General features: G+C 43.0%; 1 protein-coding gene across 2 annotated transcripts in view; it reads left to right on the forward strand.

The window, feature by feature from the left end:
• Positions 1–22,497, forward strand: part of TRAPPC9 (trafficking protein particle complex subunit 9) — a 609,198-nt gene that overhangs the window by 129,490 nt on the left and 457,211 nt on the right. For both annotated transcript variants that reach the window (XM_076004998.1, XM_076004999.1), the window contains one exon: positions 4,306–4,469. In XM_076004998.1, the coding sequence (XP_075861113.1) occupies positions 4,306–4,469 (164 nt within the window). The remainder of the gene's footprint in view (positions 1–4,305; positions 4,470–22,497) is intronic.

A 22,497-nucleotide genomic window follows, 5' to 3' on the forward strand; every position in this document is an offset into this window, starting at 1 on the left:
AAGTAGAAAGGGCCCAAATGTCCATCAGCTGATGACTGGATAAACTAAATGTGGTACATCCATACATGGAATACTACTAATACTAATAATAAAAAGGCATGAATGGATATGTGCTCTAGATGAACCTAGGAAGCATTATGCTAAATGAAAGAAGCAAGATACAAAAGGCCATATAACAGGTGATTCTTTTGATGTGAAGTGTCCAGAAAAGGCAGGTCCATGGAGACAGAATGCAGCTCAGCGGTTGCCTAGGGCTAGAGGTGAGAGCAGGGATTGATTGCAAGTGCTCCTGAGGCATCTCTTTGGAGTGCTGGAAATGTTTTAAGACTGCCATCAGTGATGGTTGTATGGCTTTGTAAATTTATTAAAAATAATTGAATTGTGTGCTTAAAATGGGTGAATTTTATGGTATGTTAATTGTGTATACCTCAATTAAGCTGCTTAGAAAAATGAATTTTGGTTTGGCTTCAGTGTAGGATAGATGCATGATTTCAGCCGAAGCCACAGCAGCCTCAGGAGGAGATTCTTTCTTATCTTTTTTTATGAGCATGAAGAAGCCAGAGCTCCCTGGGCAGGGACGCCTCTAGGCACACTGGCTTGAACAGCCAATTTTGCAGACTCCCAGCGTAGGCTTTGCCTGCTGAAACCAGCCACTGCTTTCTGTAGTACTATGGCACCCAGTGGGTGTTAGGTTAAGAAGGTCACTGGCCTTGGCACGTGGTTTTGAGGCACATGCTCACGGACTCATACAGAGCACCAACCACCTGGACGAAAGCTGGAGGCGTGCATTGGAGATCTGGTAAAGGAGGCGATGGGGCGGCAGCTCCACACCCAGCACCCCTCTATCAGCAGTCCTGTGAGAGGATGGGGCTGGCTGAAGGGAAAAGGCACGAAGTGGAAGGGCTACTACCAAAAAGGGAAAATATTTTGGGAAAAGGCAACTTTGTCATTTGTCCTGCTAGCAACCATCTAGAAGTTCATCGCCCCAGGTGTGCAAGGCAGTGAATAAAACAGCTATTCAGGTAGTGCACTTTGCCTCCCTCATATCTCCCCTGCTTTTAGAATGGTTCCAGAGATAATGTCCGTTCTTCCCCATTTTTTATTGTCTTGTGGGTGTGCTTTGATGAGTGCTGTACTCATCTTCTCTAGTGTCTGTTTCCTCCGGTGAGAAGCCCTGTGCGGGGGCTGGCTTACCCACAGCTCGGAGGAGCGTGGATCCTAGCACAGCCCTGCTGCAGTTTATTTCTCCATAAGAGACCAGGTGCTGTGGGAGCAAGGGCCCAGTGTCATAGAACTGATTTAGAGTTAAAATGTTTGTTTTTTATTTCTTATTTAAAAATATTATCTATCTATCTATCTATGTATATTTTCTAAGGTGATTTTTTGAAATAAAAAGTGAGTAGTCTTTGAGTGTTGATTGTAATTAATCTAATATAAACATCTCTGTCACTGATTCATCAAATTCACTCGCAAACATTTATTGACACCTATGACATACTTTAGGCCTTGTGCTCTAGGACTAGCAATTAATAAAAAGTGCCCTTGACTGAGGCCTCATCCCTTATATGAGCTCATAGTCTGGAGGGGAGGTAGAGTAACTGTAGTCTAACTAAATTTGCTCACTGTTCCTGTAAAATGAGAACAGGAAGGGAGAGGGTGACTCTCTCTTTTGGGGTTCAGGAAGGCTTCCTAGAGAATGTGATACTCAAGTTGGGCCTTTCGAGATTCACAAACATTGGCTGGATAATCAAGCAAGAAAAACGTGCAAAGAGGAGGGAACAGCAAGTCAACTAAACAAACAAGGATAGACCGTTATGAAGTAGAATTAAAAGCTATGACGAAAAACAAAGCAGGGTAAGATGAAATGTCCAGAAAAGGCCCATCTATGGAGACAGAAGGTAGGTTACTTTTTAAAGCAGGGTGAGATGGCGAGTCTTGCTTGGTGTAGGCGGTTTCTGTAGAAAGGGCTCTGCAGAGGAAACGTGCAGAGAAGCCAAGGCCTGCAGGCAGCCAGCTGTGATGGAGGACAGGGGGAAGGCAGGGTGGGGGGTGTGCAGGGAAGGGTGGCAGTCAGGGGCAGGTGGCCTGATGATGTCTCCTGTGGTGGGGATGTGTTGTCCTGCCTTCTCTGTGGCCTGGCTGCCCATGCTAAGATGTGCTGCACAGGGCAGGGCTCCCAGGAGGCAGCGATTAAGTATGCAGCGGGCCACGCTGTCCTGTGCCCGTGCCAGTTACTGCCAGGGTGTTTTTCTGTGTTGTACAGGCGGTTCAAATTTGAGATGCTTATTAATTTGTTCAGCACCTATTTAGTGAGTACCTCTTATGTGCTGGGTATCTGGCTAGGTTGGAGTTGGTAGTGCAGAAATAAAAATATTGTCCCTACCTTGAAAAAGCTTTTGGTACAGTGCAGGGGTGGGTAGGGCAGAGCCTCACAGAGGGGTGCCCGCAGCAGCTGGGACGCTGTACTGTGGGACAGTCAGCTACCTGTGTCCGGGCGGGGCCCCGTGGCTGCATGGTTCTTCCACTCTGAGGCCTTTCCAACTTTTGTCTTTCTCAAACAGTCCCAGAGGGCCTTGGCACCCTGTCGTTTGAGACACAAAGTGAATTAGTCTTGGATGTGTTTTATTTTTTTCCTAGTACCTTCTCTACAAATCCACATTGACTATAAACAGCTTTTGCTTGAGAAGCATGGCCTATTAAAAGATGGGAAGAAGTAATTTATGGTGAGGGCATGAGTCAATTTTCCTTTCTTGACAAGAGGAAGTTTATTTCTTGACTCATGAACAACATTAAAGATATTTAAATGCAAAAGAATTCACCTTGATTGATTATACTATTATTTTATGAAAATTTGGTTTGGATATAAATGTTCCTCTATCAGAGTCTGGAACCAGAAGCCCCCAGGAAGTGTGACTGGCTCGATAAGACTGACTTGTTTTAAGCGTCGTTTTTTTCCTTGGCTAGCATAAGCGTGAGGCCATCACTGTCTGAACAGTGTCCTTTGAACCATATAGTGTGGGGACACAAACCTGTCCTGTGGCTTGAAAAACAGCGCTTGGCCCTGAGTCTGATCCTTGGAGCTGTGGCCAGGAGCACAGCTGGAAGGAGCTGGTCGTTGGAAAGGCTACTGGGTATTGGCTGGGGTGGCATAGCCTGGAGTCTACTTAGGGTTTTGTAACCCATTTCTGGTTCAGCGAAGCACAGTATTGGCTCATATAGGTTAGAATAACGCAGTTGTGGAAACCCTTCCAGTAGGGGAGTAGATGGTGGGGTGCTCAGTAAACCTTTCTGGTCCCAGGAATATGTGTTGGCCTTCCCCTTACATGACCTTTTCTAGCTCCTTCTTTCTTTTGTGGCTAGACTTCTCCTGAAAGTTGTATGTACATTTTACACCTACCACACATACCTCTTTTTGTTCTCTGCTAACTTTTGTCCCCACTGTGCTAAGAAAAGTCCTTTCCTTGTGGTCACCAGTGACCTTGCTCAGAAGTCTGTTTGCTGCCTGTGAGTTGAGATGGAGACAACCAGGATAATTATCTTTGTGCAATCAGTTGGAGTCAGTAGAACTCAGGTGAGAGCTGATAGACTGAGAACTAGTGCAGGAGCCTCGGGAGGCCCCCAGCCTCGGGCTACACTTCCATGGAGGGTTGGCTGCCTGTCCTGCCCCTGGTACAGGGCCTCCACTGCCTGACACGTGGATGGAGCCCCACGGACATGGTCTGACCCCAGGGCGTGGCTGAGCTGCCCCGTGTCTGGCTGGGTGTTGGCGAGCATTGCTCATAGTTTTTACCTGTGGGATAGTGTCTGTTGTATATATTTTTCATTTCTCTTTGACCTCAGTTCTCATGTTATCAGAGTGGTTTTCCTCTCATCATATAAGTTTTCCTCTTAAATCTATGGATTTTCCCAAGGCAATTCTGACATTTTTTAGATTTTTAGAGAACAACACTCTGATGGTTCATTTGAACTAATTCATTGTTTGATTTTTGCCCTCCATAATTCAGTAATTAAGTATTTCCATGCTTCACCTACACATGAGAGACTAAGGGTAAACGAAGGTGATCGTGTTTCTAACATGCAAAGACCCAGATGTGGCTGCGCGTGGGAAGCGCTCGGCACATGGCAATTCACTGTCTGATCTTGATAGCTCAGCACTGAATTTCACGTTTAAAGCCAGGCTTTCCTAGTCCCTGTTCTGAGATGTGTCACTGTGGTGATACTTTCATCTGATTGAATAACTCTAAAATGCCATTGGTTTCTTCTCTCTTCTTCAGATTTATTATTGTTATATTATTATTATTTTAGATCTGCACATTCATTGCAACCCTCTTCTGGTGATGAAATATCTACTAATGTATCTGTCCAGCTTTACAATGGAGAAACTCAGCAACTTATCGTTAGACTGGAAAATATTGGAATGGAACCATTGGAGAAACTGGAAGTCACCTCAAAAATCCTTACCACCAAAGGTAGGTATTTTAAGCGGTTTTGACCCTGGGAATGTTTGTGTGGTTTACTTGCAGAAGAGATGCTTTAAATAGCCGGTGTTCAGAAAAATCTAAAAGCTTCTTCTGCTTTTAATTTGGTGCCATCAAGACAGTGACAAACCAGTTATTCACGAAGAACACACAAAAGATAACTGGACAAAGCACATACTGTAGTCTCTCCCATGCTCTTTTTCGGGTCTGAACATTAATCAGATCCTCAGCAAAACTACTTTTTGAATGAAAAATTGAGAGAGAAACATTAGCAGGCTCTGAAGCATCCTGTTTGGGACCCACCCCATAATGCATCCAGCCCAGGCTTCTCCGCAGACTCTACCCTCAGAGCTCCCTCTTCAGGGCCGCCCATGTGTTTCCTAGTGTTAAGGCACATGTAGCTTGGGGTCCTAAGACCTGTGTTGAAATTTTGACCACTTACTAGTGGTCAAAATGTTACTATTACGTGCCTCGATTTCCTCATGGGTGAATAGGGTAGGTAGTGCTTACCACGTACAGTTGTCATAAGAGTGAAATGAGCTAGTGTATGGCAGAATAGCAGAATACCAAGTGTGTTACAGGTGAGTGAGCTCATTGAACAAAGGAGAAATATATTGTGTAGGAGGAGGTAAAGGTATCAAGAGTAACACATGGAAATAAAACCAGATAATTTAATAAAGTTAGAGAAATTGTACAGGCCAGTGAGACCAGAGAGTGAAAAAGAGGGAAGCAAGCTGGCAGACCTTTGGGGCATTTTCCATGCTTTTGATGTAGCAGTGAGGTGAACCAGGTATGGTTAAGTTTCTAGTAAATGATGTCATTACTCTCTGGCAGAGGGCTCCTTCCTCATGCTAATAACATTATAATGGGAAAAACTCAGTTTATTGGAGGTAGAGACACAGACCATCTGGTTCGTTCTGGCTTGAGGGAAGGTCCAGGGATAACTTTGGAAGAATTTCATGTGAAGAATTATGTCATGAGAGGATGAGTTTGGAGTGTATAAGAAAGGGTTAATTTGAGCTTCTACCACTCTGGAAAGTTTCAGGGTATCTTGTATTTCCACATTTCTCCCACTGATTTTGATGGAAACCTGTGTGGGGGAAGTAAAGCATGTATCTCCATATCCACATTCTTTAGCCTGTTCTCCCTGTCTGTATCTCACCTGGAAGGAGCCTTGCACTGGGGAGTGATTGAGGCTTATTGTTTTAGTGACTGGTGTAGGGCGACTTGGAGTTGGAGTGACTGAGCAGCTTCTGCAGAGAAAACATTATCTGCTCTTGATCTTGCTCAGGAGGGTTGGGTGTGCCCAGAGTAGGTAGTGGGGATGTAACAGGAAGTCAGCTGTAGGTTGGCAGGACACGTTAATTTTATTTTTTCTGGTCTTGAATCCTTCTCTTCTTTGTGATGTTTTCTTCCCTTTTTCCTTTCAGTGCTGATCACACAATATGGAACACATACATATATGTGTAATGTAATATTTCTTATTAGTGAGGCCTTAAGTGGCAAATTGTTTATGTTAAGTGGTTATTAAAAATAAAAGTCAGATGGGTTCCTCTCTTCACCCTGCCCCCTAAGAGTGGTTCTTGCACTCACCTAGGGCTTCATTTCAGTCCCAAGAAGGGACTTGGGACTGGGCAGGTCCCAAGTGGCAGGGAGGTGGTCATGTGCAAGACCCACTGGCAGTTGTTAGCATAGTATAGTTTCTGGTCAAAGATGGCAAAAGAGTAACATTTTTATTCTACTGTTTCTCCTAAATTTTCTCCCAAATCACAAAGTATAAAGGATAGTAAAAATAAAATCATTCCCTGTGAAACAAGGAAATTATTTCAACCCCAAACACTGAAGTCTTGGCTGCAAGAGTTGTGGGAGCTGGGCCAGAGCAAGGGAGGAGGAGAGTAGAGGCTGCACTCTTGTACGACATCATCAGGAAAAGGTTTTCCCCGAGCGTGGGCAACACAGTACCCCAGAGTACCCAAATGATGGGAGCATGTGAAGGGGCCTGGGCAAGCCCTGGAGCAGTAGAGTCTGTCTGTCCTTTGTCCCAGGTAAAAGTTACTACTTCTTTCATTTTCCTAAAACAAATACTGTTTTGCATAAAACCAATTAGGAGGAAGGTATAAGAATGTCAAGAGGAAGGTTAAGCATCCAACGTCCCCTTTGTGGGCAGATCTCACTTTTCTGGGTAACCTTGCAGGGATGATCTCATAATCATAGAATCATAATCATAGGGTTCCCTTTCTGCTCCAGGCCCGTGGCCAGGAGAGGTGAAGCAAGGGATGGGCAAGGGAAGGAGCTGATGGAGCTCACAGGTGTGTGAACAGCTTCACTGTGAGCCTCGCCCACCTTTCAAGCAATAAAAACCCAGGGAGGCTTGCTCTGGGCCAAGGGGACTGGTGGAAATGCAGCTCAGTCACAGCCAGTCACAACTGCCAAGTGCTAGGTCCCTCCTCATGTCGTCTGGAGCTAGGCAGGGGACAAGTCACACCAGATGATGGGACAGAAAGAAGGAATGTGAACAATTGTCCACTAGGTACAAAGTGTTTAGATGATTGAAGGGTAAAAAGATACCTCTAAGGTCACATGGAGGTAGCAAGGAGAGGAAGAAGCCACTGCCCGAAGGCTAGGAGAACATGGAAAGAGACTGAAATGAGGAAAGCCCAGAGAAGGTACTCAGGAGTGGAAACTCAGACCTCAGGGGAGAGGCCCAGCCTACAGCACTGCAGTCTTGAGTTCAGAGGACCCAGGTTTCTAAGGAGGGCACTTCTGTCTCGTGCCATTAGCCCATTTCACAGTGACCCTCTTTCTCATGCTTCCTTTTCCTCTTTGGGAAATGTTACTTCTGCTCAAATCCCTGCTGTCACTTCCTAGCTGTGTATTCTCTTGGGCAAGTAATTTAACCTCTCCTGCCATTTTCCTATTCTGTAAAATAATGCTAATAATATTTAATAGTACCTTTATCATAGAGTTATTCTGAGAATTAAATAAGATAATATATGTAAAGTGCTTGGAACAGTTCTTGATATATTGTAAGCACTCAGATTTGTTAGCTGCTATTACTACTGCTATTGCTACTACTGCTGCCACCATCATCATCACCGCCACCATCACTGCCACCAGCACCATCACTATCACCATGACCATCACCACCACCAGCACCACTACCACCATCATCAGCACCACCACCACCATCAGCACTATCACCATGACCACCACCATCACCACCACCATCATTACCACCATCACCAGCACCACCACCATTACCACTACCACCACGATCACCACCATCACTATCACCATGACCACTACCACCACTGTCACCACTACCACCACCATTACAACTACCATCACCACCTCAACTATCACCACCACCACCACCACCACTATCCTCCCATCACCACCACCACCATCATCACCATCACCAGTGCTGTCACCTCCATCACCACCACTCTCCTCACCTTTACCTCCACCATTGTTGCCACCATCACTGCCACCTCTGTCACTACCATCACTATCACTGCTACCTCTACTATCTCCTTCACTGCCACCATCACCACTACAACTATTGCTGTTGCTATAGATACCACCATTTTGCAGAGTTGTCATGAGGATTAAAATTGTGTGCATCAAGTATCTTACCCACTTCTCTGCCTGGGGCTACCACTGTTTGACTTCTAATGACATAGATTCATTTCATCTATTTTTACTTGATATTTGCAGTCATGTTACCCATTCTGGTGGTGAGAGAGGAGTGTAGTGGTGTAGCATTGGGTTTCAATTTGCATTTGTCTGATGACCAGTGAAGTTTAGTACCTTTCATGTATTTTTGGTCACTTGGATATCCTCTTTTGTACAAGCCCTTTGCCCTTTTTTCCTTTCCCATTGTGCGTCTTTTCTCTCTCTCATTCTCTGTCGCTGTCTTTATCTCCCCTTTACCTTCCCTCCTGACTTGTATGACTTCTTTTTTTTTTTTAATGTAATCAAGATGTTTGTATGTATGACTTCTTTATATTTATTCTGGATATGAATTCTTTGTTGGAAGTATGCAGTGTGACTGTCTTCTCCCACTCTATGGTTTGTTTGCCTTTACCCTCTTAGTGGTATCTTTGGATGGACAGAAGTTCTTAATATGGTTCACCTAATTTTTTTTTTCTTTTTAAAAATGTGACTTTTTGTGTCATATTTTAAAAACTTTGTATACTCTCAGTCTTTGAGAAATTTAATGATACTACCTTAATTTCATGCTTTCCTTTTTTCTCCTCCTATTTTTGGGACCAAATAAGTTTGAGGTAGGTAGAAAATGCCTCTCTGGCATTAAAAAAAAAAACCTTTATCTGGTACTCTGAATTTAATTAATTGGTTATACGGTTTGGTTGATATTTGAACAAGCAAGCTAATATTGAATGACAGAAAATTACAGTCTATATGGCAAACTTTTTTCACATCTCCTGCAATTTATCTTGCTCAGCAACTGGAAAATATTTTTTCCTTCTCTCAAATAAACCCAAATGGTAATGATGTGCCTGTTATTCATTGCAAAACTTCTTGTTCTTTTCTGAAGCGCAAATCCCCACCTGTTCTCTCCTTTGGATATCCTTGAATGACTCCCTTTTGTCGCTGGTGCCCAAAGTCCTGTATGACTGAGCCTCTGCTCAGTGCTTTAGCTTCCTCTTTTGCCACTTTTCCTCTTAAACTGTAGTTGCATTGGTCACTGGGAACTAATTTCAGTATCCTGGACATTCATGCTGTCTATGTGAAACTGTGCGATGCACATGTCCTCTCCTAGGGCACAGCTTGCTGATTTCTGCTCCTCTCACCTTTGCCTCCCCAACTTTAAGTAATGTATCCTTTGGCTTCCTGCGTAGTTGTCACGCTTCTGGAAAGCCTTGCTAAGACTGGGCCACTGGGTCCCTTTGCTTGTCTCAGAGTGCCCCGACTTTCCACGACAGTAGCCTCCGTTACTAGGTATTGTGACTGTTTACTTATTAGCCTCTTTCTCCACTCAGGGTATGAGTCTCCCAAAGGCAGTGACTGGTTCTTCTCTTTTATTTCCAGGGCCTGGCACATAGTGGGTGCTGAGTGCTGAAGGGTGGTTGAATATTCTATAAATTTTCACATTTATAGAATGAAGCTGATAAGAGTACACCTTGCTCACTTGTTGGCTGAGTGTGTAAAAGAAACAAATGTGTGAGAACCACTTTTTAATTTCTCAGGAGCTCCTCTTTAGGGACTCACCTTTCCACACCCCCTCAGTCACATCACTGCCTCTGCCTCTGCTCAGACTTGTCCTTCTCCCTAGAAGGGCCTTCAGCTGCTGCTTGGTCAGCGGAGGGCTGCCTGTCTCACGGTCCAGCATATGGCCTGCTTGCCTTTCTAGGCAGCTGCAGCCTTTGGTGTTCCTCATGCCTTTGAACTCTTCTGGAACTTATTCTTTGTATCCGCCATCGGCTCCCTCCCAATCTTTTATTATGAAAACATTCAAACATCAGAAGAGTTGAAAGATTAATAGTTGAAAGATTTGAATAGTTGAAAGAGTTGAAAGATTAATTAATAGTAAGCACTTGTATACCTACCGTCTAAATTCTGCAATTAACATTTTGCTGCATTTGCTTTATTACACATCTGTCTAGGCTTCTATCCATCCATTAATCCATCTTATTTTTAATGCAGTTTGAAGCATGCATATCATTAATTAGAGTTCAATATTTAAAAAAAATGTATGTTCAGTGAAACGTACAAATCTCAAGTGTACCATTTGATGAGTTTTGACAAATAATGAATACCTGTCTAACCAAACCCTTATCAAAATACAGTATAGACCATTTCCATCACCCCAGAGAATTCCTTTGTGTTCCTTCCCAGCCAATCTCTGCCACACCCCCAGAGGCAATTATTCTTCTCCATTTACCTGATCAGCCCCGGTAAGTTTTATAAGCAACGAGGCAGAAACCTGACAGTATCCCAAGGGAGGAGCTTTCAGTAGTGGTCTGTACTGATGCTATCAACATGGTCAGCTTCTCTCCCCACCGCTCACATTTGGTTTCCTATTATGCCTTGCATGTGCCAAACCTGTCCTTGTGTTATTGTGTAATTTTCTGTTCTTATCTCTAATCAGTGCCCCTCTAGTCAGTCCAAGGATGTGTAGGGCAAATATCACTGCCCTCCACTTTTTGGCCAGAGAGAGTAAAAGTGAAGGAGGTTAATGACCCATCTCAAGTCACATGGCAGGTTCATGAGGACCTGGGGCAAGAGCGTCATGACGTCTGGCGTCATGACAAACATGTACTGTGTTTCCCCGAAAATAAGACAGGGTCTTAATATTTATTTTTCCTCAAGAAGACACCCTAGGTCTTATTTTCAGAGGATGTGTTATTTTTCTTAAGTACGGTACAACAATCTACATTGATTCAAATATAGTTAAGTCATCTTCTTCTGGAACATCATCATAACTCTCCAAACCTCGAATTCCATCCTGAATTTCTTGCGACTCTATTTCCTTTAGAACCATTCCCCCATCTCTCATGTCGAGCAATAGAGCTCTCATGGGGCAGATGAGAAGGGCTGCTTGTCTTCTTTACCCCTCTGCGAGGAAATGCATGGGTTGTGCAGATACGCCGCTTAGCCACACCCATCACTAGGTCTTATTTCTGGGGTAGGGCTTATATTGCGCAAATGCTTAGAAATCCTGCTAGGGCTTATTTTATGGGTAGGTCTTATTTTGGGGGAAACACAGTAATATACAGCATGATATAGCCATTTCCAAAACAATGTGGTTATGAGTGAAAAATTGAAGCTATCGTTCTTTTTTTATTGTTTCCTCAAGTTGTAGTATATTTACACGTGGAATTAAATTAATGAAAACAAACTGTTTCTAAAATATACAAAGGGAATAATAATTCCTGTCACTTTTATTCTGCAGTTCCAAAAAGCCATGAGTATTAATAGATGACCTGCTCTCTCTGAGAAGATGGGAAAATATCTTTAGCTGAGAACATAGCAAGACTTATATGATGGACGTGGTAGGAGCAGAGACAATATAAGATTCAGTTGTCGATATTAAGTACCACATATTGCCACTTCAGCATTATCCTTATTTTAAATCCATTGGTTTAGCTTCTTTAGTGGTCTCTTAAATGTCTATGAAACTCTGGCACATGGGATTAAATGCTCCTTTCTTTGGGTTCTCATATTGTTTTCTTTGTGTGGCTACTAAAGTTATTTTGTATCTCAATGGTAAGAATACCTTTTACTTTTAGTGCTCTCCATGTATGAGGCGAGTGGCTCTTCACATCATTTTTCTCGTGAAATAATCACAACAATCATTAGAGAGTTTTTTGGGCAGTTGTTGGTGGTCTATTTATTTCACTGCTACATCCTTAGTGTCTAAGAACTAAGAACAATGCTTGGCACATAGTAGGTGCTCAATAAGTATTTAATACTAACACCAACTGCATAGGATGGTCACAGGGTGAAATGTTAATGTAGGATGTAGAGAGGTCTTGCGACAATATTGAGCATGTTTTCTTTAAGAATCATGATTGTATTTTAAGAGTATCATAAGGATCAGTGATACTAATATTAAGGGTCAGGCATACCTTTGTGGGCCTTTCCGGATCCTAGACTGTCATTTGGGCTTTTATGGGGTGAGCATGTCCCCGTGTTCACAAGTTCCTGACACAGAGATGAGCATTTATAATCCACCTCATTTCCACACAAGGATTATCTGGCGATGTCATGTAATCCTTCTAATTACAATTCACTCGTAAGTCTTTATTTGTAGGTTGTGAAAGATGTAAACTGCCTTTGCATAAAAAATTACAGATTTCATTGTAATAAAGCTCAAATTAAGAAAAATTTACTATATTAGCTTTTCTACAAATGTTCTATGGTATATGTCAGTATGTGAATGTATATACAAATACAAATATACATATACATGTATACATAAATGCACACATATACCCTTTTATTTCTTCATTCTTTTATTAGTAGTTTAATATTTTAACAAAAATGATGACTCCACATTGGTATAATTAAAAATTCATAAATGTTTTGAGGTGAGATTCTTTTCATTGCTTACTTCTCTCATGAATGTTGCAGCACGGTGTCTCTTCAAATAGAAGCAAATATTAATGGCTTCTTAAATGTTGAAGGTCCATAGCAGTAGCAATGTCTGTGTTATTATCAATGTAAAATAACCAATTTCACTTGCTAGCACTAAACTAAACTCTAGCATTAGAATAATAACTATTATTTCTGAAACTAAATTTCACAGAGCAAAAAATTTGTGATGTATGCTAGGGTATTGATTTATGTTTCTCTTATTATTCTTGACAGCATATTATTGTGTAGGATTCTGCAAAGCCCCTTTAGACATTCCATTTTATATTATAATAATGAAGGGAAGAAATGGAAACAGAAAGACACGAAAACAGTATCAAATCTGAAAACTAAGTTATTCAGCTTTCCATAATGCCATAGCTACAGAAAAGTCTGTGCACTGTGAATTTCCTCTGTGTTATTTCTTAGCTGTAAATACATTGGTTATCTAGTATCAGAGGGGAATAAGCTGGTCCCTCGTGAGTAGATTTGCCTGTTATTTGAATGTGTCACTCTAAAGCCACAGAACTTAATATAAAAATAAGCAGTGTAGTTAGACATGTTTCTAAGTATGCCTTATGCTTGGAAATAGTAAGATTCTGGACAAGGGACTCTGAACATTATTTAGTTACTGACTGGGGGCATGGATCATGTTGACAGTTCAAATCCCTCCTTGTGCTGTGCTGTTTGCATTGTGTGTAACAGACCCAGCCTCTTGCACTCTTTTGGTTTGTATGTGGTTTTTCTTTCCCTTTCCTGGTTGCAGCTATTGCTAGTTATTAATATTTCTGTTAGTGTAGGTCAGGGGTCCTCAAAACTTTTTAAACAGGGGGCCAGTTCACTGTCCCTCAGACCGTTGAAGGGCCAGACTATAGTTAAAAAAAAACAACAAAAAAACTATGTTGTCAATGAGAGGTGAACAGGTGAAAGGGGGGAGAAGGGGAAGGGTACACACTTTCATGGTAGGTGCAGGGCGCACCACTTGGAGACTGGACACGTTTGAAGCTCTGGCAGAGCGGGGTGGGGAGGGGAGGCAGGGGCAAGATATGTAACCTTAACAATATTTGTACCCATAGAATTTGAGATTAAAAAAAAAAACAACTATGAACAAATTCCTGTGCACACTGCACATATCTTATTTTGAAGTAAAAAAACGAACAGGCAAAAACACCTGCATGTGGCCCGTGGGCCGTAGTTTTAGGGCGCCTGGTGTAGGTCATCTAGCACAGCATTTTTTCAGCTAGCTTGGTGACAAGAATGTGAGTTTTGGAGTCTGATGGATTTAGCTTCCATCCTGTGCTCTGTTAATTAGTTGCTGTGTGACTGATGTTGAGCTGCTGGAGGCTTAGTATTCTCATCTAGATGCTTACCAGGATCCAGTCCCTCTCATGCAGTTAATTCCAGAACGAGCATTCATATCTCTGGAGAGCCCAGTGCAGTGCTGGCACATGGTAGGGATGAGCTCCTGCTAAGTTGCAGCCCCAGTTCTGAAAGTTTTGCTTCCTAGTCTGCCGGGCCTGGGAAAACAGAAGATCAGAACTGTTAAGGCTGGCTCTAAATAAGCAAACACATGCCCCACTTGAGGAAGACAGATGCCTTTGTCCAAGTTTGCTGGCTTGATCTCTCTCTCTTCCCATCCCGCCCCCAAGAAGTTTCAGTAAACTTTTTAGCTTTCTCCTTGTTGTCAGACTTTTTCTGGAAAGGTGAAATTTAATAATTTCTCCAGATGAATGAGGGTGTACTTGCATTAAAGCTGTAGCAAATCAAAACTAGAGACCACCTAGTAGAGCTAGCATAAGCCCTGCTCATTACACAGGGAAGGAAGCCAGGAAAGGTTAGAGAGCGAGGAGCAGCGTGGGAGGCCATGGGCAGCTCTGACAGTCAGGAGAAGATTGGCTTTTGCTCCTGTGGACAAAGAGAAACCTGCTACAGTGCAATTCTCAGGACCTGAGGAGTTCAGTAATAAGCTTGCTGAAGTGCCGTGTAAGAGCTACCCAACCTGCTGGGTTTTCCAGCTTTTTGGCCTGGTCTGTTTCCAAGGTGCTTTTATTATGCTATTTTTATATAATGCTTTAAAAAAAACACATTATGGCAACTCAGGGCAAAATTTTAAAAGTCTTGGGGAAAAGTGGATTCTACTTCTTGGTATTGTCAAAGAGTAGAGTGTCTTGGGAAGTGGGGGAAAAAGACTCAGTTTCTTCAGTCTTCAGTCTTTCCTTTGGTTTACATTGTGGGCATGGACGGAGTCAGAATGGAGCTGAGAGTGGGCCGCAGTGGCTGGCCCTGGGTGAGTGGGGGAAGCAGGCTATAGGAAGGCTCCCAAGGTCAGGGCATCCTCTGTTTTAAACTTACCTATTACGGTTCACATCACAATTGTCAGAATCAGACTAACTTGTGTTAGAATCCTGGCTTTGCCACTTACTGGCCGGATGACTTGGACCATGTTCCTGTCTTCCGTGATGATCTGTCCCCTCAGTGGAGGCAGTAATCTAAGTCTTCTGGTTGTTGCAGTGCATGTTAAGCACTCAATACAGTACTGGCATTACTAGGGGTTCAATAAATAGTAGTTCTTCCTGTAGGTGGTGGTGTTATCACTGAGGCTGCCACCATTGCCTTTTCTTATAAAAATGTCAGTTCATTTGTCACCTTTCTTAAACATTTTAAAATGGTTTTCCTATACTAAGTTTCTTAGCTCAGCATCCAAAGAAATTCGTCACATGTCTTGCTGCCCATCTTTCTTCTTTCCTCTCTTTTTTTTCACAAACACTTATCTAGTACCTACTGTGTTTCAGGTACTGTGGTTTGGGGAGCAGGACCACAGTGAAGCCTGTCCTCGTGGGGCTCAGGGTGTAGTGGGGAGGTTGGACGGTGAGCAGGTGCCGCATGTCCTCTGAAAGCAGAGGGCAGGATGGAGGCAGGCGGTGGCGCGATCAGCTGCTCAGCTTTTCTTTGCCACCACTGATTCCTCGTGCTTGTTCACTTGTCTGTTCTTCTGGCTGTCAGCTGTTCATTCCTTCTTTACCTCTTTGACCAGCCATTACTGACCTCCTCCAACATATGGCCATTGTGGTGGGCATGAGTGATACTCAGGGGCATCACCCGGGGCTCTGCCCCAGGGAGTGCAGAAGACGCTTCCACAGTCTTTGTACTCTAGCCATCTTGGAATGCACTTTTGGGTATTCAGAACTTTGCTGACTCTCAGATGTCCTCTGTACATCTCAAGGTCTATCCCTCAATCAAGTTCAGTCAAGATGCCACCTCCTGAAAGCTTTTCCGAGCTCTTCCAGTAGAATTAATTGTGCCCCTCCCACCCGTACATTGCCTTGCTCACACTCTGTTAGAATAACACTTACCTTACTTGGCCTTGTATTATTCAGCAACCATGCATTTATATATCACATTTATATGCCAGTCACCATGCCAGGCACATGAATAATACATGAACCAGGCCTGAAGGAGCTCACAGTTCAATGTAGGAGTCAGACATGTTCACTGAATTGAATTGAATTCTGACTGTACATCCTGCATTATTTCTGCTACATGTGACTAACCACAGTGAATGGATTTACTGGTATGCCTCCTAGAAAGACATTGAATTTCTGAATGACTAGAAGTCATTCAACTTGATGCCTCCTTGTATACATGATGGCAGTGGTTTTCTTTTGTAGTTCAGCATTTTACGTAGTTCTAGGGTCATGCTGGAAAAGTCTACAAAACAAGTTGATCCTAAGACAAAATGCAATGCCTTTTAATCAATATGGCAAGACTTGATATGTTCAGCTCCTTGGGAGCATGGATAGGAAATAAATAAAACGGTGGGGGGTGGGCCCAGAAGAAATTAGGACATCTGGCCCTGCCATTTGGGAACTTTTGAATATCAAATTACAGGTAGTTGTTTGGGGTCTTTGGTGTGTCACACCTCTAAAAACATTAAAATGAGGGAAAAAATACACTACTTAAAATCAAAATATAGCACCATTTCACAGTTTTTTAGGATACACAAGTGAACCTATTAAAGAGCAGTTATACTGCAGCGTGTTGACTACTGGCTGTACCCACTTTTGAATGCCTGAGCAGAGTCCCTAAAATGAGTATGATGGAATAATTTGTCTATTTAGAGAATAATGGTGGGGATTTAATGAGGCAATTTATGTACAGATCTAGGTACCTGGTTCGTAGGCGTACTCCATGGAGGTTAGCTGTCTGGTGGTGGTGATTTAAGTGACAGCGTTTAGCACTTAGTAAGTATTTGTCTCCTCCTTTTCTCTTCCTTTTGGGTTGTGTTTGGCAGGTTCCCCACCCACCCCCAACCCCACCGGTGGAAGTCACAGTAGGTGGTACTTCCTTACTTTCACTTTCCCATTGCTAACCACTGTGCCTTGTCTCTGTGTCCTTAGGTGTCCCTCAGCCATGGCCATGGGGGAGCCTGGCTCAGAGTTCATTTTAACAGAGTTGATCTCTCAGTGAAAACTCTTTTCAGAAATGAAAAGGCATTCAAACAGGCAAAAATAGTGCTGTAATTATAGTTTTTGAGTTTAGTCTCCTCCCCACCCCACAGGTTATAAATTCCTGATAGACTAGACTGGTAGCTGAAAGAATTAATTCTTTTCTACAGATCTGGGACTGCAGCAGGCACACTTTTAGTTCAAGCTACTAGGACGTTGAGTCTTACTTTAGTTATATGCCTCCCAGATTGAGGTGATTAATTCAGCAAACAGTTATTGAACCTGTTCTATGTGTAATGGATTATAAAGTTTTTAAAGAAATTTTCAGATTAAGAGGATCCTCTCATCTCTCATCTGTCTAAGCTTTTCTGGGCTTCTCCTAAGCCCCTGACATCTGTTTCTTCCTACAATCAGAGACATCCCTCCCCAGGCCTTTGCCCTCTCAAGGGCAGGGGCCACATCTTATTTATCTCTTTGTCCCCAGAACCTAGTGTAGCACCTGCCATGAGGATACTTAATGGCTGTGCTGTGAATGTTCATTGAATGAATGAAATGGTCAATAGGAGCATATAAAAAGCAAATCGCATGATAGTGCTGTATAGTTTACGGAGGACTTTCATGTAAATTATGTAAGCAGTTTCCATGTACCAAGTTGCTGTGCTAAGATTTGACATTGTCTCATTTTATCTTCACAAGAACTCTAACATGGTCTTCATTTACTGATGGGGTTCCTTGGGATGACAGAGGACACATGACTGTGCATGTTCAAAGAACTGGTAACGTGGCAGTGTTAGGATCCAGATTCAGATATGTCTGACCCCAAATCTCATGTACTTGACTATTATATTTTCTTTTCTGCCATCTCTTTTCAAGGTGCTATCTCACATCACCTTAATGAGGTTTTCCTTGTGAATACTCTCCACTCTGGTTATGATGCTGGTTGGGCTAATTGTTTCAGATAAGGCGTGAGAGGCAGGCGGTATAAGGGAAGGAGTGTGGTCTTTGCCAGTCCTGGCTCTGACTCTTGGTTTTATTACTTACTATCTGTTTAGCTTTGGGTAAGTTGCTTAAACTCTTGGAGCATTGGTTGCCTCTTTTATTTATTTATTTTTTTGAGAAAGAGTCTTGCTCTGTTGCCCAGGCTAGAGTGCTGTGGCATCAGCCTCGCTCACAGCAACCTCCAATTCCTGGGCTCAAGCAATCCTTCTGCCTCAGCCTCCCGAGTAGCTGGGACTACAGGCATGCGCCACCATGCCCGGCTAATTTTTTTCTATGTATTTTTAGTTGGCCAATTAATTTCTTTCTATTTTTAGTAGAGACGGGGTCTCGCTCTTGCTCAGGCTGGTTTCGAACTCCTAACCTCGAGCGATCTGCCTGCCTTGGCCTCCCAGATAGCTAGGATTACAGGCGTGAGCCACCACGCCCGGCCATGGTTGCCTCTTTTATAACACAGGAATAATATAGCTATAATGTGAAGTTAGAAGAGAGTACTTAATAGAGGTCACTTTAGCTATTGTCTTGCATTCCCTGGGCCTGTTTCTTTCTCCTTATCCCAGAGTGGCCCTTGCTAAGTTAGCACAGGTAGTGTGCAGGAGAGGCAGCACTTACCTGATTAGTGTGGACTAGCTTTTCGCTAGCCTGGTCAAATGCTTTCTAGGCATTTTATCACCAGTTTGCATGGCTGCTGCAGAGTTAATCCACTACTTCAGAGAAGTGTATTCAGCTGACAGACTGAGTCTAGGGACTCTAGAAGTGACATGCACATCCAGTTGATTGTTGTCCTTGTCACCAAGTCACTTACTACCTGGCCCTGGTATAGGTTACCTTAAATAGCATCTGCATTGGCTCAGAGTCCACCTTGCTCTCCTGGGCAACTACAGTCCTCAGCATGGTCACTCTTGCATGTGGACTTGCAGACAAATTCATGGGACTTCTCTGTAGTAAATGGAGGGGTGGATGGTGCAGTCATGAACCTGGACTCCAGTGAACTATTAGCATGGCTTTATATGTGTGTGTGTGTAAATATATATATTTGTTTGTTTATAAAACTGTAATATATACTCATTGTAGAAAATTCAGAAAATACAAATCAATTTCAAGTTACCCATGATCCCATGCCTCAAAGACAACCAATATTAGCAGATAGCGATATTTTCTTTGTTTTTTCTGTGTGAATATTTTTATGCGGTTGAAATTATATTGTACGATCAATTTAGTATTCTTCTGTTTTCACATAAGTCTTTTCCATCTGTTCTAATGATAAATCTAAAATGATGTCTTGGCATACGTTTGTATGCTCAGCATTGCCGCTGTTGGGTGCCTACTGAGTTCCAGGGCCTGTGAGTCACTGAACGGGAAGGGACATTGATGGCAACTAACACCAATGTGCACTTGCTGAATGCCAAGCATGGTGTTAGATACTCTGCAAGAATTATTTCACTTCGCACAGCGCTGGTGAAGGAATAACAAAGATTATCCAGTTAGGAAAAGGAGATTGGGCTTTGAGGAGTGAGGAGTCGCTAATGCTGATCAAGTGCGGCTCTAAGCCAGACTCTATTCTAAGCACTTGACTTTCACCAATTCATCGATTCTGTATGACGACCCATTTTATAGATGAATAAATCGAGGTATACAGAAGTTTTATAACTTAGCTACCCAGTAGAGCCAGGATGCCAGAGCTGCCACTTGAGGCCCAGACAGGCATGAGAACTTCTGCATGGAGAGAGGCAGAAACTTTGTCCAAGGCTGCCACAGACCATGGAGCCAGGGTGAATGTGTGTGAGGGCCAGAGTTCAACCCTTGGCTCTGGACATCCTAGCTTTGTACCCGTAGGAAAGATACTTGATCTCTTTAAACCCAGTTTGCTTATTTATAAAATGTGGACATTGCTAATGTATGGAGAGTTTGGGAAGAACTAAAGGTACTATTTAAGTTGAGTACCTGGTGCCACGACTTACGGGCACATGCCTGCTCTGTCCTTAGAGTATGAACTTCAGACAGTGCCTGGCACAGAGTTGGAACTCAGACACTTGAAAACGTATTAGAACTATTCCATAATGGAAGCAACAGGCTTGGCAGGCTGCGAGTCCCTGTCATTGGTGATGTTCTTGCCAAACTTGAATAATTATAATAACAAATGCTTATGTAACACTTGCTGGGTACCATGGACTGTCCTGAGCACTCTCCTTGTTTTAAACTTTCTTACCGTCACAACAGCCCTAGGTATTATTTCCCCCCTTGTACTTGTAAAAGAAAGGGAAGCTGAGCCCCCTTGAAAGTAACATGCCCAAGGGCAAACTACCAATGATGGAGCTGGGGTTTGACTCCAGGCTGTTGGTTTCAGTTGATTTTTAACCATGTCCTCTGCTGCCAGTTACACATGGTTGATATCTACAGAAGAGTGCAGTACAAAGGGACTTTAGCATTTTGTAGGAGAGTAGACTGGATAGTGTTGAGGGCCTTACAGCCACTCAGATTATTTGAATACACGCAGAGCAGTAACCAAGTGGAGCTATGTGGGCCTGCCCTGGGGTGCTTCCTGGAAGAAGTAGGGTTGATAGTGGGAGAAATGGCATGTCTGGAGAGATCAGGGAGAGAACTGGCATGGCTAGAGAGAACAGGTGGAATCGGTTTCTCAAAAGAGCAAAAGGAAGGCAGCCAGGTACTTTCTGTAGTAATGAACCAAGACGTCCTTAGGGCTTTTCTGAAGGAGTGGGAAGAAAGATATAGCCCAACACTGCTGTATGATTTTAGGCCAGACTCTTTCCTTTTCCTTTCTGTTTTCTCACCTGTGAGATGGCTTTGAAGTTCTTTTCCAGTTTGGAGACAGGTCTCTGTTCTTTCTTTTTTCCTTTTCTTTTTTGAGACAGAATCTTACTCTGTTGCCCAGGCTAGAGTGCCATGGTATTAGCCTAGCTCACAGCAACCTCAAAGTCCTGGGCTCAAGCAATCGTCCTGGCTCAGCCTCCCAAGTAGCTGGGACTACAGACAAGACTAATTTTTTCTATTTTTAGCAGAGTCTGGGTCTCCCTCTTGCTCAGGCTGGTCTCAAACTCCTGACCCCAAGCAATCCTCCTGCCTCGGCCTCCCAGAGTGTTAGATTTACAGGTGTGAGCCACCACACCTGGCAGTTCTCTGTTCTTTCGGACTTACCTTCTGTAGGATAGATCATGTATGTGAGAGTCCCCACATTGCCCTGAGCAGCCGGGAACCAAGTGTTGTATGCTGAAGCAGGTTTCTGGACAGATAATTCAGTAACTATTATCAAAGTTAAATGCCTAAAGAATCAGTGTTTTATACCCTTTGCTCCCCCAAACCTTGGCTGAAATATTTATATTTTTATCCTGTAATTATAGTGGCTAATCTTAGATGATATGTACTTCTACTTTATATTATTTTTGTTGACCCATTCCTTCTCCCACCTTATTAGAAATTTGGCTACTACTTCCTTCAAATTCTCCATTTCCATTTCTGTTTATAAATTCCTGTAAGAATCTGTGAGCATCCATTGCTTCCTGAAGCCATCCCACCCTATGGTGATTAATCCCTTACACTGTCATTAGGGCCTTCCTTTCCAGGAACCAGCCCTTTCAGCAATTCATCCTTTTCATGTCTGTCTTTTCCTAGATCATTCTAGAACAATGTGATAACAGCAGTTTACAAAACTCCTGAACACCCTGTAAGGTAGTGGAGTGGGTGATGCTGAAGGGCAGCTGCTGGTATTTACTGAGCACCTGTCTCGGGCCAGGGCTTCAGCTTATCAGCTGAATGACCTCAGGGACATGTGTTAACTGCCCTTGTTTCCAGTGGGGATAATGACCACTGTGTTACTGGTTATTGGGAGGATTAAGTGACGTGGAAAGTGTCTGGCACATTTGAGGTGTTTGGTGAATAACTAAGTAAATAACTGAATGTGATGTGGTTTCTAAATACCTTTCAAGGATACCGTCCCCTGGACCTGTCCCTGTTTGTTGGCACCTTCTTTAAGGAAACAAAGAGAACTAAATGCCATCTGTCAGACATGCCCTAGCTGGAGCTTGATCAGTTCTGGAGGGACTGTGCTGTGATTGAGCACACCTCTGGCCAGGAAGACCTTAACTTATTTTGCATTTGCAATACAGTTTGGCCTTGTGTTCTTGCAGTTAGCAAACCCCACAGATCTTTTTTCTTTCATGTGGACCATGGTCGAGCTATCTGTCTTCCACTAAATCCCTGCAAGGTTGGTTTCTGGGTCCTAAAACCAGGACTTTATATTGTTAACATGAAGTATTTTTATGCAGGAAGTGAGCGTAATAACTTTGGAATCATTTGGCTCTGGAATACTAGATTTTTCCCTAGTTTGTGACCATGGACGAGTAAACTAATCCCTCTGAGCCTCAGTTTCCTTATTCAGACAGAGGAAATTCAGCATAGAAAACTGGTTCACAAAAAGGGCATGGTCGGAAGAGCAGCGAGTTGCTCCCACCTGTGAGACTGAA

The sequence above is a fragment of the Microcebus murinus genome, chromosome 7, assembly GCF_040939455.1.
Source record: "Microcebus murinus isolate Inina chromosome 7, M.murinus_Inina_mat1.0, whole genome shotgun sequence".
Classification (NCBI taxonomy): Eukaryota; Metazoa; Chordata; class Mammalia; order Primates; family Cheirogaleidae; genus Microcebus; species Microcebus murinus.